The 15,363-nt window shown below is 45.8% G+C and overlaps 1 protein-coding gene across 1 annotated transcript; it reads left to right on the forward strand.

The window, feature by feature from the left end:
- The first annotated feature begins 399 nt into the window (after positions 1-399).
- On the forward strand, positions 400-14,934 carry LOC118621152 (TATA-box binding protein). The gene is made up of 8 exons (XM_036248465.1): positions 400-496; positions 1,798-1,997; positions 5,555-5,934; positions 8,484-8,571; positions 9,019-9,110; positions 11,332-11,499; positions 13,549-13,643; positions 14,266-14,934. Exons 2-8 carry the CDS (start codon positions 1,944-1,946, stop codon positions 14,343-14,345), a joined length of 957 nt encoding a protein of 318 aa, XP_036104358.1. The 5' UTR covers positions 400-496; positions 1,798-1,943; the 3' UTR covers positions 14,346-14,934.
- The last annotated feature ends 429 nt before the right edge of the window (positions 14,935-15,363 follow it).

Raw genomic sequence — 15,363 nt, forward strand, 5'->3', positions numbered from 1 at the left:
AGGAGGACCAGATAACCATCTGTCGCTCTGGGCGTCTGTGTATTCACTTCCTCATACGAATAGTCTATTTTACAATTCTTTAAAAGTTTTTCTGAAAACGCACCAAGAAACTGAGGCGGGGAGGCAGGTGACTTGCCAAAGGTCACACCGAGACTCGGCTTAGAAATCAACCTCCGCCTACTTCCAGCAACGACCAATTAGCAGACGCGGACCCGTGGCCCCGCCCCGGAACTCCTGACTCGCCCCGCCCCGCCCGCATTCCTTTCAAACGGATTCTCCCGGGAGACACCGGAAGTGACGGACGCCCATACTTCCCAGGGCCGCGGCTCCGGCGCCGGCCGCTCGCTGAAGCCAAGCGCAGAACTGGCGGAAGTGACACTATAAGTGCGCGCCGGGCGGCGGAGAGGGTCGGGAGGGTCGCCGTGGCGGGCGCCTGGGCCGCCGGCCGTCTGACTTGGTTTTCGCAGGTGGGCGCTGCTGTCCGTGGCGACTCCAGGTAACCGGCGCGGAGGCTCTTCCTCCCCTCTGAGGCCCGGGCGGGGCGACCCCTGCGGCGAGGCGGGGGAAGAGGGCGGGAGGAGGCGGGCGGGCGCGCGGGCCGCGCGGGACCACTGCCCGCTCGAGCCGCCGCCGCCCCCGCCGTACCGGCTGCCCCGGCGCGGCCTCCGTGTGGCTCGAAGCGGGTCCCGAGGCGCGGGGCCGGGTCCCCTTCCTGCCGCCGGCCCTCCTCGTCCTCTCAGCACTTCTGTGGTGACAGGGTAACCGCGTCCGAGAACCAGCTCCCCCTGCGCCCTGACACTGCCCCGAGCGGGCTCCGTGTTCACGTGGGGCCGGTCTTCGGGGTCTGTGGTCTCCGGCCCTCGTCCTCCGGGGCCCTCGGGCTGCCGTGCGCTCGGCAGGTGCGTGTGTGCGCCGCAGCGGCACGGGCTCGGAGCCGTGGGTTTTCCCTTGCAGCCGCGACCCCGAGTCCGGCGAGAACGCCCTGTGGCGGACGGTGTTTAAACTGGCACCTGGTTAGTAGCACACGCTGGCCCTGTGCGCCCACCCGGGCTGTGTGCTCATCTCGGAGCCCTGCGAGATTCCGTCGCTTCCCACAGCAACGCGGCCCATCCCAACCGAACCGAACCCGGCCTTTGAGCAGGGTCGCCTGGTTCTTTTGTCCAAGAGGTAGTTCAAATGTCCAGCCAACAAAAAAAATAGCGATTTAGGGAAAACCAGATACAGACACACTTTGCAGTTCTGTGTCCTGAAGAGGTAGAGGTGTTACATAAACAACGTAGTGTCGGGACAGCTTCTGTCAGTGCTTCGTTAAAACAGGAGCTCAATCAGTGATCCCACTAAAGTGTATAGGATCCAATTAAATGTTTATTGAACCTAACGCCCAAGACATCAGAGGTATAAAGGGGATTGGAACATGTGAGAACCTGAAGTTGGGCTAATAACGCTGTGTATACAGTGCTTAACCAGTATTTCTACTGAGACATAAAGTTTGCTTGGGAATTTGTTTTCTCTGGATATTTCCCCCCCAAAGTTTTCAGTGTTAATTATGACACCTTAATTTTGAACATTACGAGTGTTTAAATGAAACGTGTCACAAAATAATTTTTTCCTGTTGGCAGTTTTGCATACAGTCATAGCAAACATGGAAGGAATAATGTTCAGCATTATAGATAAGAAGTGTATTCCAAAATAGCTTCATTTTGGAGTTTTGTGCACGTGTGTATGTGTAACTATGAAACGGATTTGTAACATTGTATAGCTTATCTGTATTCTCACATAAAACTTCAAACTTTTCAGAGCAACATCACTGTCTTGGTGTGAGGATAACCCAGACTGCTGAGGAAGTTGCTAAGAAGTGTGCTGGGGATGCTCCGTGGAAAGTTTGAATGCTGAGGCTGCTCCAGTGCAGAGGCTGTTGACTTGCCCAGAAGAAAGCGATCGCCATGGATCAGAACAACAGCCTGCCACCCTATGCTCAGGGCCTGGCCTCCCCTCAGGTAACAGCATCTGTTGTTGAAAATGGGTTTGTATTCCTTAAACCTTTCATATCTTGTGAAGGTCTCCTAGGCTTTGAATAGGCATGCTGGTATATAATTTGGGGAGTCTCCTTGGAAGCTAAATAAAACATGTATTTGTTTCTAAAAACTTTTTTTATCCTCACCCAAGGACATTTTTCTATTTTCTGTTCAGATAGAGTGGGAGGGAGAGAGAGGAAGAGAGAGAGAGAGAAAGGGAGAGAGGGAGAGAGGGAGAGAGAAAGAGAAACATCGACGTGAAAGGGACACATCGAGTGGCTGCCACCTGCACGACCAATCAGGGCCGGGGACAAACTGCAACCAAGGTACGTGTCCTTAGCGGGAACCAAACCTGGGTCTCTCCGGACCGCAGGCCGACGCTCTAACCGCTGAGCCAAACCGGCCAGGGCTGTTTGTAAAAACTTTTGATAAACACTTACAATGCTGTTCCAAGTGATTACTATACAGGGTCTTTGATTTTAAAGTGGCCCTTATCAAATTATTTTCTAGTTCAACTTTTCTTTTTCATGTTTATGGTTCCAGATAACTTATCTGCTTTTTGAAGTTTTAAATAATCTCTGTTGAGGTATAATTTACAAACAATAACAACACTAACTTTAAGAGTATATTTTGATAATTACATACCCCTGGATAAGTTACAGGACTTTCCAAATACCTAAAAAATTTCTTCCTGCCCCTTTGTGGTCACTCCCCTACCCTAGGCAATGACCCATCTGCTATCCAGAGCTATAGGGAGTTTTGCCTAGTCTAGGATTTTGTGCAAATGGACTCCTATCAGTTTGTATGTTCTGTATGTCTGTCTTCTTTGCCGAACATGTTTCTATATTGCAAATTCCTTCTTACTGCCATTCATTGTGTGGATGTACCACATTTTACATTATCCTTCTTCAGTTGCTGATGTTGGTATTCCCGTGGACAGAGGTGCTGTAAACATTGTGTACGTGCTTTGTTTCCTGTGCTTTTATTTCTCTGGGGTGAATACTTAGGCATGAGGTTGCTAGGTCATAGGGTCAGTATATGTTTATCTTTATACAGAAGTCCCACCAGCAGCATATGAGAGTTCTGGTTGCTCCATATCCTCACCAACACTGCACAGTTTATACTCTTAGCCATTCTAGTGGTTGCTGAGTAGTAGTTGTGGTTTTAATTTGCATTTTCCTGATGACTAATGATCTTAAGTATTTTGTCAAGTGCTTATCATCCATTTGTCATTTCTAAATGTTCTTCAAATTTTTGCCCATTTTTGTTGGTTTATTCATCTTTTATTGCCATGTAGGTCTGTGGGTACAGTCATCCCCACTTTCCATGGGGGACATGTTCCAAGACCCCCAATGGATTCCTGAAACTATGGGCAATACTGAACCCTATATATACAAAGTTTTTCCTGTACATAGAAACCTATGATAAAGTCTAGTTTATAAACTAGGCACAGGAAGAGATTAACAACAATAACTAATCATAAAATACAACGTTGATAACAGAATGCTGTAAGAAAAGTTTTGTGACTACAGCCTCTCTCAAAATATCCCACTGTGCAGCACATACAGCGTGGAGATGCTGGGCAGAGGGATGGTCCACGCCCCTGTGGGTGAAACGGGATATGAGAGTCCATCACCCTGCTCAGAACTGCACCCAAAGTAACTTAGGAATTGTTTATTTCTGGAATTTTCCATTTAACATGTTCTGACTGTGGCTGCCGGGGGTATCTGAAAGCACAGAGCCAGGGATGACTCTTCCGGGCGCACCCCCCCCCCGCCCCCAGAGGTGTGCTCTGCAGGTGCTGTCTCCCCTTCTGAGGCTCACTAGTCTCAGCTTTTCCTTTTAATTTTTAATTTTCTTGGTGGTGTCTTTTGGAGAGTAAAAGTTCTTCATTGTTTTCTGATCACTTTGTCAGTGTTGCTTCATGGTTTGTCTTTGTGTCCTGTGTGAGAAATCTTTGCCTACCTGAAGTCCTAAGGTGTTTCTCTGCGTAGGTCTTGATTTTACAGGTCTGTCTGTCAATTAGTTTTAGCTCATTTTTATGTACGGCATAAAGAGAGGCAGATCTTTCAAAACCTTTGTCTCAGTCTTTTTTTTTTTTTTTATTTTTTTTTTTTATCCTCACCCGAGGATATTTTTCCATTTTTTTTGTATAGATAGAGTGGGAGGGAGAGAGAGGAAGGGAGAGAGAGTGAGAAACATCGACGTGAAGGGACACATCGAGTGGCTGCCACCCGCACGACCAACCAGGGCCGGGGACAAACTGCAACCGAAGTACGTGCCCTTAGCGGGAACCGAACCCGGGTCTCTCCGGACCGCAGGCCGACGCTCTAACCGCTGAGCCAAACTGGCCAGGGCTGTCTCAGTCTTTTTAAGTTAGTGTGACTTGCATGTTTTCTAGCCAGTGTTTTTATAGGAGCGAGTGGTTGATGCAGTGGGATAACGCCTATATTTGGGGCCACAGTGTGTGGTTGGTCCTCCTCTCCTGTTCTCTCAGCCACCACATTGATAAGAAAGTTCGACATAAATATTTCACACGTTTCCAGTTTTTGCCTTCTGCCAAATAAAGGGCAGAAGCAGGAAAGGTTGTGGCTCTTTTTTGGGTCTTGCACCCATTAGAAATCTAATGAAAACTGGATCCCTCTGTGCAGAAATTTCAGGTGTGGTTTTAAGAGGTTCACAGCCATAACAAGCTCTGCAGGCTTCCCTGCCTTTGTGGATTTAGGTGGTGGGAGAAGATTGTACTGGGCTTTGGGAAAATTTGGTTTTGATCTTGGCTAATCTGCCAATAAGGTCTGTGGTCTTGGGCAACTCATTTAAGTGTTCTTGGTGTTAGTTTTCTGCTTTAACATGGGAAGAAGAGCATGGGTTTCCCTTTCCCAAAGGGCTGTGGTAAGACTTAGGACAATTAATAAATGTCACAATATCTGGAAACACTTAGAAGCAATGTAGAAAATGAAGTTGATATTCTGATAAAGGCATTGGATTTTATTGAGTTAACCTCTTTGGAGAGCAGTGATTAACCTTTTTCAGTAGTATTCGAATAATCATCATTATCATTGCTAACACTCATTTGTTTTCTATGTGCCTGTCATGTTGGATGCTGTAAGTGGATCTCTCTAGGGTAACCATGTAATTTATCATCCAAATTTGAAACAGGGTGCTGCCCAGATAGTATGCAGGGTAATAGTTTAAAGAAGGATGTGTGGTCACTCCAGTGATCTCCATGATTTTTTGTAACTATCTTAGGGCATTATCATCTCGTAGATATTCCTGAAGAGTTAAACGGCTTCCTTAGGTTCTCACATGTAATAGTAGCAGAGTTGGATTTCACACCCAGGTCCAATTCCAAATCCGGAGCTCTTACCTGCTATGTTATGGTAACAAAGAAGGTGATGTGTGTAAGAACAGCAAGTTCCTCCCTATTATTGCTTCATAACTGCATTTATACTAGAAGGCGACTGTCTTTATACATCTCACCTGTTCTCTCACCAGGCAGCACCAGCCAGCCTAACCCACGTTCTCCTGTCTTTCCATAGGGCGCCATGACTCCGGGAATCCCTATTTTTAGTCCAATGATGCCGTATGGCACAGGGCTGACTCCACAGCCCATTCAGAACACCAACAGTCTTTCCATTCTGGAGGAGCAGCAGCGGCAACAACAGCAGCAGCAGCAGCAGCAACAGCAGCAGCAGCAGGCTGCAGTGACAACAGTGACGGCCACAGTGCAGCAGTCATCATCCCAGCAGGCGACTCAGGGGGCCTCAGGACAGACACCACAGCTCTTCCACTCACAGACTCTTACGACTGCACCCTTGCCGGGCACCACGCCCCTGTACCCCTCGCCCATGACCCCCATGACTCCCATCACACCTGCCACACCGGCCTCTGAGAGCTCGGGGATTGTGCCACAGCTGCAGTGAGTACTTGTGTTGTGTCCTGTTGCTGCCCTGGAGGGTCCTTTGGAGAATGCTTCTGTTCCTTGTTTTCAGAGGGATCCATGAGTCTCAGTGTGTGGCAGTAACCGTGATCCTGAATCTCAGTTTTCTGTGTCTCACTTGAGAAGGGAAGCAGAGCTGTGAGTCGCCCTTAGTAAAAAGCTCTCACATTTTTAGAAATTGGTAGCTTGTGTTTACACACTTGGACCAGTGAAATCCCGTTTGCATGCATTGCTGTTATAGACAAGCCTGATGCAGTCTCCTTCCCTTGGGATATTTCGGTCTTTGGTAAGATTAGGTACTTAGTCATGGAATTAGTATAGTTCACAGTGGTCCTTGTTTTTTTTTGGTTGTTTTTTTTTTTTTTGGTTACTACAAGGGCTGCATATAAGTCTTTGAGGGCTGTGTCTTTCACACAAGCTGAGGGTGGCTGTTCTTGCCCTGAATGAATTTTTCCAGCTCAGTGAAATGGTCCTGTATGTGACAGCATTGGGGGAGGAACATGAAATCTTCGTACAGTGTGCAGGGAGTGTTGAATGGGTATGGAATCCAAGGGGTGGACGGTGGTGACGGCTGCACAGCACTGTGACTGTCTTAGACACCACTGAGCCATACACCTACAACTGGTGAACATGCTAAATTTTGTTATGTGCATCTCAAGGCAAAAAGAGAACTAAGAATACATCGAAGCCCTGGCCAGTGTAATTCAGTGGTTAGAGTGTCGTCCCATGTACCCAAGGGATGTAGGTTTGATTTGCAGTCAGGACATGTACCCAGGCTGCAGGTTCAATCTCCATTCTGGGCGTGTGTGCGAGGCAACTGACTGATGTTTCTCTCTCACGTCGATGGTTTTCTCTCCCCCTCTCCCTGTCTCTAAAATCGATGAAAAACATATCCTTAGGTGATGATTTTAAAAAAAGATACATTTGAAAGTTATATGACTAAATGTGTGATAGATACACCAAAATTTACGTGATTGAGTTAATAGGACAAAAGTTGCAGACAAGCCCTGGCCGGTTTGGCTCAGTGGTTAGAGCGTCGGCCTGCGGTCCAGAGAGACCCGGGTTTGATTCCCACTAAGAGCGCGTACCTTGGTTGCAGTTTGTTCCCGGCCCTGGTTGGGTCGTGCGGGTGGCAGCCACTCGATGTGTCCCTTTCAAGTCGATGTTTCTCTCTCTCTCCCTTCCACTCTATCTGAACAAAATATGGAAAAATATCCTTCGGTGAGGATAAATAATAATAATAATAATAATAAAAAGTTGCAGACAGGCATGTATTGAAGTTGATTGGAAGGAAATAGGAGTGTGGAGATGAAAACATTCATTGAGTTGACACCCTAAGTTGGGCGCACAGCTGTGCACTGAGGAAGACAGCCGACCTGAGCCAGTGCGTTCTCACAAGGGTGCGTTGTGACAGAAGGGACCAGAGCCAGCCATGTGCTGGAGCCCACACGACGTTTATTTGCCGTCCGGACACAGTGTTCACATGACAGTGATCGTGGAGCCCCTGCACCATGGTTTTATTCAGAGGGCATTGCCTATGTGAGTGCAATTTCAAAACCAGGAAAATAGGGAATAAAAATTGAGGTGTGCTTTGTTTAAATTTTTAGTAAAATTTCTAATAAAGTTGTTTTTCACTCTAGTATATTTCTTTTGTAAGTTGTTCATAAAATGATATGAGAATACTATTTTATCTGTCTGTTGGGCCTAGATAGTAAATGGTTATTTCTGTTTTTCTTGATTTACTGAGGGTTAATCAGAACAAAACAGGGTTTTTTTTTTGTTTTTTTTTAATCCTCACCTGAGGATACTTTTTACATGGATTTTTTTCAGCTAGAGTGGGAGGGAGGAAGAGAGAAACATCGATGTGAGACAGACACATCGATGGGTCGCCTCCCACACAACCCTGACAGGGCCCAGGGGTCGAATCTGCAACCGAGGTACATGCCCTTGACCGGGAATTGAACTCGAGACTCTTTGGTCTGTAGGCCAACTCTCTAACCACTGAGCAAAACTGGCCAGGATTAGGTTCTTGTTCTTCCAAAAGATACTTATTATGAGAGGACTGAGAAAGCCATACCTGCCTATTTTCTTTGTAAATAACAGTTTTAGGATTAGGAGTGGTGGTGTTGCAGAGCTCAGAGATGAGCGGCGTTGGTGTCCGTGAAAGGCTAGGGCTCTGGATGGGTGACGACCCACATCCCAGCTCTGGCCCTGAAGGGCCAGGTGTGTCCTGAGCAGCTTGCCCCCTTTAAGCCTCCATGTCTTCCTGTGAAATAGTTCTCAGTTCCCAGTGCATTGCAAGCATTATGTAATGGTTTATGTAAAATGATCACCATGGTATGTGGAACTTGTTAAACACTTAATAAATGTCAACAATTTATTAAAATTTAATTAAAACGTTACTATTAAACAATATAATGAAATTAAGTTAGTTCCAGTGAAGGAATCAGGTTTATAGATAATTATTAACGCCTCATTCTGTAAAATTTAAATGAATAAATCACATTTTCTTTTCAATTTTTTTGCAGAAATATTGTATCCACAGTGAACCTTGGTTGTAAACTTGACTTAAAGACCATTGCACTTCGTGCCCGAAATGCTGAATATAATCCCAAGGTCAGAGCAATTCAAATGTATTTCAAACTGTAATACAGGAACTTACTTCTAAAGATCCCTAGATCAAAAAATGTGTGCTATGTTGGTGTGCTTGCAGTCTGATTTACTAATTCCTCTGGCGGTGCGGCTTTTCAAACAGAAAGCTTACAGTTATAGAAGCTAGTCGTGGGAAGCAGAAAATATAAGGTAGAAGCAGAGGCCTTAGTATTTATTAAGGATGTAATTAGTTACAGGGAAAAAACAAATTGAGCCCTGCCGGTGTGGCTCGGTTGAGCGTCTCCCGGTGCACTGAAAGGTCACTGGTTTGATTCCCAGCTTGTGTGCTGCCTGGTGATGGGGTCCTGTGTGGGAATGTGGTGTGGGTGCTGTGGTGGCTGTGCTTCAGGTCTTCATTGCTGTCACTGTTTAGTTGTCCTTGTTCTTTAATGACTGTCTTGACTGTTTCAGCGGTTTGCTGCTGTAATCATGAGAATCAGGGAGCCCCGGACCACAGCCCTGATCTTCAGTTCTGGGAAGATGGTGTGCACGGGTGCCAAGAGGTAGGTCCTTCTCTGTTGGGGCTTTGTGTGTTCTTGGTGTAGGCTGTGACTTTAGTGTTGCTTTCTTACTAAGATGGTTGGTTCTAATCACTTTAATCAGCAGTAATTTTATTTTCTTAAAATTAGGCACGTTCCTGGCTGGTGTGGCTCATTTGGTTGGAGTGGCATCCTGTACACCAAAAGGTGGCAGGTTCGATTCCCAGTCAGGGCACATACCTGCGTTGCAGGTTCAGTCCCTGGTTGGGGCGTGTGCAGGAGGCAACTTATTGATGTTTCTCTCTCTCTCCCTCCCTCTCCCTCCTTTCCTCTTGAGAAATCAATTAAAAAGAAAAAAACATTAAAAAAAATTAGGCATGACTTTCAGACATACGTTACAATCACTTATTTCCATATAGTTCTGTTGCATTGTATGTGTATTTGATAAAATGTAATGTCAAAACTGTTACAAAGGATCCCTTTATATAAAACATTTTACACATGACACAGATGCATCCCAAGGGGGAAAATGTGGTTGGGAGTCATGAGAGAGCTGCCTGCCTCCTGCTCTGGCAGTGTGGCTGGGTGCTGCTGCCCTCGTGGTGAGTGGTGTTTGTTCCGAGGATCTGAGTTGTGCACCTTTGCGGCAAAGGCTGCTGCCTGTAATCTGCTTCTTTGTGCAGTGAGCCCCCTGCAAAGGTTAGTTGGTGTTTTGGGACGTTGACTAGTGTAACCTTGTCTAACAGCCCACAGACTTGGTAGGAGGCATGAGAGGGGGAGTGAGGTAAGTAATGAAGTAAATTAAACTCTTAAAATAAATGATTAAAATGTATTTGGAGGTGTTAACATATAGGGGGGCTATGGAGCTTTTGCTTATTCTGAACTTCACAGTTGTCTACAGTGAAGGGAAGGCCATTGGGGTAGACAGTCTGGCTCTGGTCTCAGAGCGTTTTAAGAAGTCAAGGTGTGGGTCTGCCCCTGGCTCCATGTGGCTCTTCATCTAGGGTCTTTATGTGCTTGTTTTCCTCGGGACAAAGCAGCAGGAATGTGAGCTCCATCAGTGATGCTCCACGTGTTCCCTTCCCTGGGGGCGTTTGTGCAGACTTTCACCTTGTCCACAGCACTTCCTGAGACTGAACAGTGTGTATCTATTTGGGTGATTATTTTATCGAGACAACAAACCATAAATAAGTTTATTATCCTTTAAAAAACAAAGCACTGCATCTATGGTTCATTTTTTTATTTTTAATTTTTTTTTCCTTTATTGATTTTAGAGAGAGAGGGAGAGAGAGATAGAAACATCGATGAGAGAGAACATCGACTGGCCGCCTCCTGCATGCCCCCCACTGGGGACCAGGCCCACAACCAGGGCATGTGTCCTGACCTGCAATTGAACCAGCAACTTCTTGGTGCAGCAGGGTCGATGCTCAACCACTGAGTCACACCGGCCGGACTATGGTTAATTTTTATCATTCCTGACCCTGCATCTGAGAACTTTTTGTTTATGATGATAGTATAATTGCTATAGTATAATTGCTCTCATCCATGTTTTACATAAGCTCTGCATTCTAAGTCAGTTTTATCCAATAAGTGAGTTACGGAAATGGACATAAAACAGGAAAGAATTAGTGTAGCATTCTTCAAGGAGAAATCTCATCAGCATTCTGCTATCACAGCGAAGCTTGTTAGCTCTCATTTTAGGAGTCTGAGGCCTAAGCACTGCTGGCAGCGACAATGATGGTGCCGCACACGAGCATCCACACCCTGAGCTGTCAGTGCTGGGCAGGCTGTGAAGGTGGTTGTTTTGGTTTCCTACCTAGTTTCCTGCCAAGGGCACAGGGTGACTTTCTCATGAAATTGTGTCTGCTGATCTTTTCTCTTATTGGGAAGGGGGTGACCAGTTCACAGTTTTATTTTTTTTAAATCATCACCTGAAGATATTTTTCTATTGATTTTTAGATAGTGGCAGGGAGGAAGGCGGGGGCCGAGGGGTGACATCAATGTGAGAGAGATACATCGATGGTTGCCTCCCACAGACCCCGACTTGGGGTCATAGATCGAACCTGCAACCCAGGTTCATGCCCTTGACTGGGAATCGAACCTGCAACCCTTGGGTCTGCCGGCAGATGCTCTTACTGCTGAACCAAACCACCCAAGGCAGTTCACACTTTTTTAAAAGTTATTCTTCTAAATAACTATTTTAGCTGGCTTTGCATATAAATAGCTCACTTTTTCTTTTCCCTAGTGAAGAGCAGTCCCGACTAGCAGCAAGAAAGTATGCCAGAGTTGTGCAGAAGTTGGGTTTCCCAGCCAAGTTTTTGGACTTCAAGATTCAGAACATGGTGGGGAGCTGCGATGTGAAGTTCCCCATAAGGTTAGAAGGCCTCGTGCTGACCCATCAGCAGTTTAGTAGGTAAGTCTGAAGTGTGTTGGGATTGCTTTTGGTAGCAGTCTGTCTGAGTGTTCATGACAAAACATCTGCATGAAGAGCTCATAAGAACAGATTCTGTAGTTCCTGCTGTGTTTACTGTGGAGGTTTCTCCTGTAGCTGTGGTGATGTCTCTGGTTCTTGCCAGCCTTCTTCCCACTGCATGTGGTGACATGAAGGTCCCTTACCAGATGAAACTGACTTCCCTTCTGTATATTCCATCATTATCTTGCTCGGTGACTACATTTCACATTTCATGAACTTTCCCCCAGTTGTTTGAATCTGGGGTCTGCTCAGCATCATTAGATCCACTAGCACAGGGTATGGCTGAGTAAAATGAATGTGTTTTTTGTTTCTTCTCTGCTTCTTTGTTACGAGACCACCAGGCAGAGAAGGTCCCTCCCCACCTCCCTTCTTGCAGCACCACTCAAGCTTGGCATGCCCGTTGGGGCACCAGGGCCTTTGCGTGTCCCACTTTTATACTTGGCACAGTCTTGTTTCAGGTTTGTCTAGAAAATTCCCACATGTATTTCACATTCACACCTGAGCCTCTCTTCCTCAGAGAAACCGTCCTGAATTTTCCACTAAGTTACACACACACCCTAATGTTTTCAGTCTCTGAGCTAACAAAATGAGATTACAAGGATTAGAATATGACATTCGAACAACAGTGAGGTATCACCTCACACCTGTCAGAATGGCTGCCATCAACAAAGCATCAAACAAGTGCTGGCGAGGGTTTGGAAAAAAGGGGTGGGAATGCAGACTGGTGCAGCCACTATGGAAAACACTGTAGTGTTACCTCAAAAAATTAAAAATTGAACTGCCATTTGATCTAGTGATCCCACTTCTAGGAATGTACCCTAAGAAGCCTGAAACACCAGTCAGAAAGAATATATGTACCCCTATGTTCATAGCAGCACTATATACAATAGCTAAGATCTGGAAACAGCCCAAGTGTCCATCAGTAGATGAATGGATAAAAAAGCTGTGGTACATGTACACAATGGAGTACTATGCAGCTGTAAGAAAGAAAGTTCTCGTATCTTTGAGATGACATGGAGAGACCTGGACTGTATTATCCTAAGTGAAACAAGCCAAGCAGAGAGACAAATATTACATGATCTCACTTATTTGTGGAATATAATGAACTAAACAAACCGATAAACAAAATAGACCCAGAGACATAGAAGTAGGGTACAGACTGACAAACCTCAGAAGAGGGCGTTGAGGGGGGATATAAACCACAGAACTTAAATGCACGTATGCATAACCGATGGACGTGGACAACAAAGCTGGGGACGGGTCGGGAAGGGGATGAGGAGGAGGGTGTCAATGAGGGAAAAGGAGAAACACCTAACAAAAATAAATTAATAAAAATAATTAAAGCCCTGGCCGGTTTGGCTCAGCAGTTAGAGCGTTGGCCTGTGGTCCAGAGAGACCCGGGTTCGATTCCTGCTAAGGGCGCGCGTACCTCGGTTGCAGTTTGTTCCCGGCCCTGGTTGGTCGTGCGGTTGGTGGCCACTTGATGTGTCCCTTTTACGTTGATGTTTCTCTTTCTCTCTCTCCCTCTCTTTCCCTCCCACTCTATCTGAACAAAAAATGGAAAAACAATGTCCTCGGGTGAGGATTAAAAAATAAATAAATAAATTGGCCAGCACGAACAGCTACAGAATATTTCAATGTAAGGAGGTGAGATGGGAATGACTAAAAGACAAAATGTTACTGTCAGATCTGAGAAACAGATGTGATCCCTAAACTTGTCCAGAATGACCCTGGGTTAGGGTCAGAGAGACTTCAGAACATTAATGTAAATCTCTCATTATGTGAGAAAATCTAGAGTCATTAGAAACACAATTATTTGATCCTCAGGTGCCAGTTATTGCCCACATGCACGTTGATGCTGTCTGAGGAGCTGGGCTCTGGCTCCTTAGTGTGGCTGTTCTCTGTGATTTTGCTTATGCAGGTCTTCATTTTATCTAAAAGCAGGAGCAGCTTTTAATTTATAAATTGTTTTTGCCCTTTTTCTTCTAGTTATGAGCCAGAGTTATTTCCTGGGTTAATCTACAGAATGATCAAACCCAGAATTGTCCTCCTTATTTTTGTTTCCGGAAAAGTCGTGTTAACAGGTAAGCTGTGAGCAGGACGTAGTTGTGTGAAGGTTCGAAGGGTCCGAGAGCGTTACTTCCCCGTGCTGAGAAGTAGCTTCACAGAATCAGGGCTGCTGGCGACAATTTGTAAAGAGGACTTTCCTTTCTACCCACCGAGAAACATACCCAAGTAGAGGAGTGACAGGAGGGAAATCAGACCTCATGCCTGCAGGTCTTTCAGCCCACACTTGACCTGTAGGGGGAGGGGAGAAGATGAGCATCACCTTGGATAAGAGATGGAGTTTAAAGTGGGAAATTGGCCCTAAAGCCTTTGCATTCATCAGCAGTGTGGTTTTGAGACAACAGAGGGAGACTGGGAGGAGCTCAGTGAAGACAGTGATTGGAGGATAAGATTCAGCTGTTGTTCCTGCACCTGCAGAGGGTGCTCTGTCCTTTTTAGACCCTCTTCAGAGAATGCTGCTTTAAAACAGACCGGATGTGACAAGAGATCTGTCATTAATGTTCTAATGCCTGTGTCTGCTGGTCTGACGCGATAGAGAGAAGGGTGCTAGTAGTTTTGTATCCAAGTCAAACTTTTACCTCCTACTAGGTTAAGAAATGTCATTTCAGACTCTCATTGCTACTCCACTTGTGTCCGTAGGTGCTAAAGTCAGAGCAGAGATTTACGAAGCCTTCGAAAACATCTACCCCATCCTCAAGGGCTTCCGCAAGACGACGTGATGGTGTCTTGCCCTCCCCACCCATGTGTTTTTAAAACAAATCCGTTTTGCTACATATAAGTGGTGGTGGTGTGGTGGCCTGGGTCCGCGGGGCAGCCTGCACGTGCCCTGGCCACAGGCCAGGTGTTGCTGTCGTGGCTGCACTGTGTTTAGATTTAGATTTTAAACTCTTACTGCTGTTGACAAGTTGGTTTAAGGGACAAAACTTTGGTGTTAGAGCCACCTCTACAATTGACTAGACGTTTTATTTTGTTTGCTTTCTGCCCCATAAACCACAGTTTTTATATTTCTACCAGAAAAGTAAAAATGTTTTTTAAAAGTGTTGTTTTTCTAATTTGTAACTCCTAGGATTTATTTTTGTGCCAGACACATTCCGCCTTCTCAGTATTGCAGGACAGAACAGACGTAGTCACGGACACGATGGCTGTGAATATTTCTCCTCAGTGCTCTGTACAGTACATGCTGTTTATAAAAGTGTTCGATTGATGTTATAAATGATGCCTTGTAAGATTTATGTGATCATACTGTTAAGAAGTTGTATTTTAGATATAATGCCTGAAACCACTTCAGTGTGTGTTTGCTTGTTTGTTTCAGTCAACATTTCATCTGTATGTTGCGTTGAAAATGAAAGAACTGCCTGAAAAGTGAGGGTTGCTTGTCAAACATGCATGTGTCATGTTCCATGTATTGAGCTCCTCCTGTTTCCCGGAGACAATGCCTATAACTCACCTAACCCTGCAGCCCATCCCGGAAGTCCCCCTGCTCCAGACCAGCCTCAGCCCCAACCCCCCACCCCAAATAACCATTGTACTAATAGAAGTCAGTCTTTTATTTTTCACGTAATTGGACGTGTTCTTGTATCTGTTTTATTCCTTCAGTTTCCCTTCACATCTCAGGCCGTCTGGCCAGTTTCTCCACGGCTTCTGCTGTCTGTAGACTCGGCGCAGCTCTGCGGTCCCGTCTCAGCTGCTGCGAATGGCGGTGCAGCGGAGGCTGATCCCTTCCCTTGTCAGGACTAA

Source organism: Molossus molossus, unplaced genomic scaffold (genome assembly GCF_014108415.1).
Source record: "Molossus molossus isolate mMolMol1 unplaced genomic scaffold, mMolMol1.p scaffold_m16_p_8, whole genome shotgun sequence".
Lineage (NCBI taxonomy): Eukaryota > Metazoa > Chordata > Mammalia > Chiroptera > Molossidae > Molossus > Molossus molossus.

Coding starts and splice junctions, on each gene's coding strand:
- LOC118621152 (XM_036248465.1), top strand. CDS start 1,944: ATGGATCAGAACAACAGCCTGCCACCCTATGCTCAGGGCCTGGCCTCC. Junction 1,998..5,554: donor AGGGCCTGGCCTCCCCTCAG/GTAACAGCATCT, acceptor GTCTTTCCATAG/GGCGCCATGACTCCGGGAAT. Junction 8,572..9,018: donor ATGCTGAATATAATCCCAAG/GTCAGAGCAATT, acceptor TGACTGTTTCAG/CGGTTTGCTGCTGTAATCAT.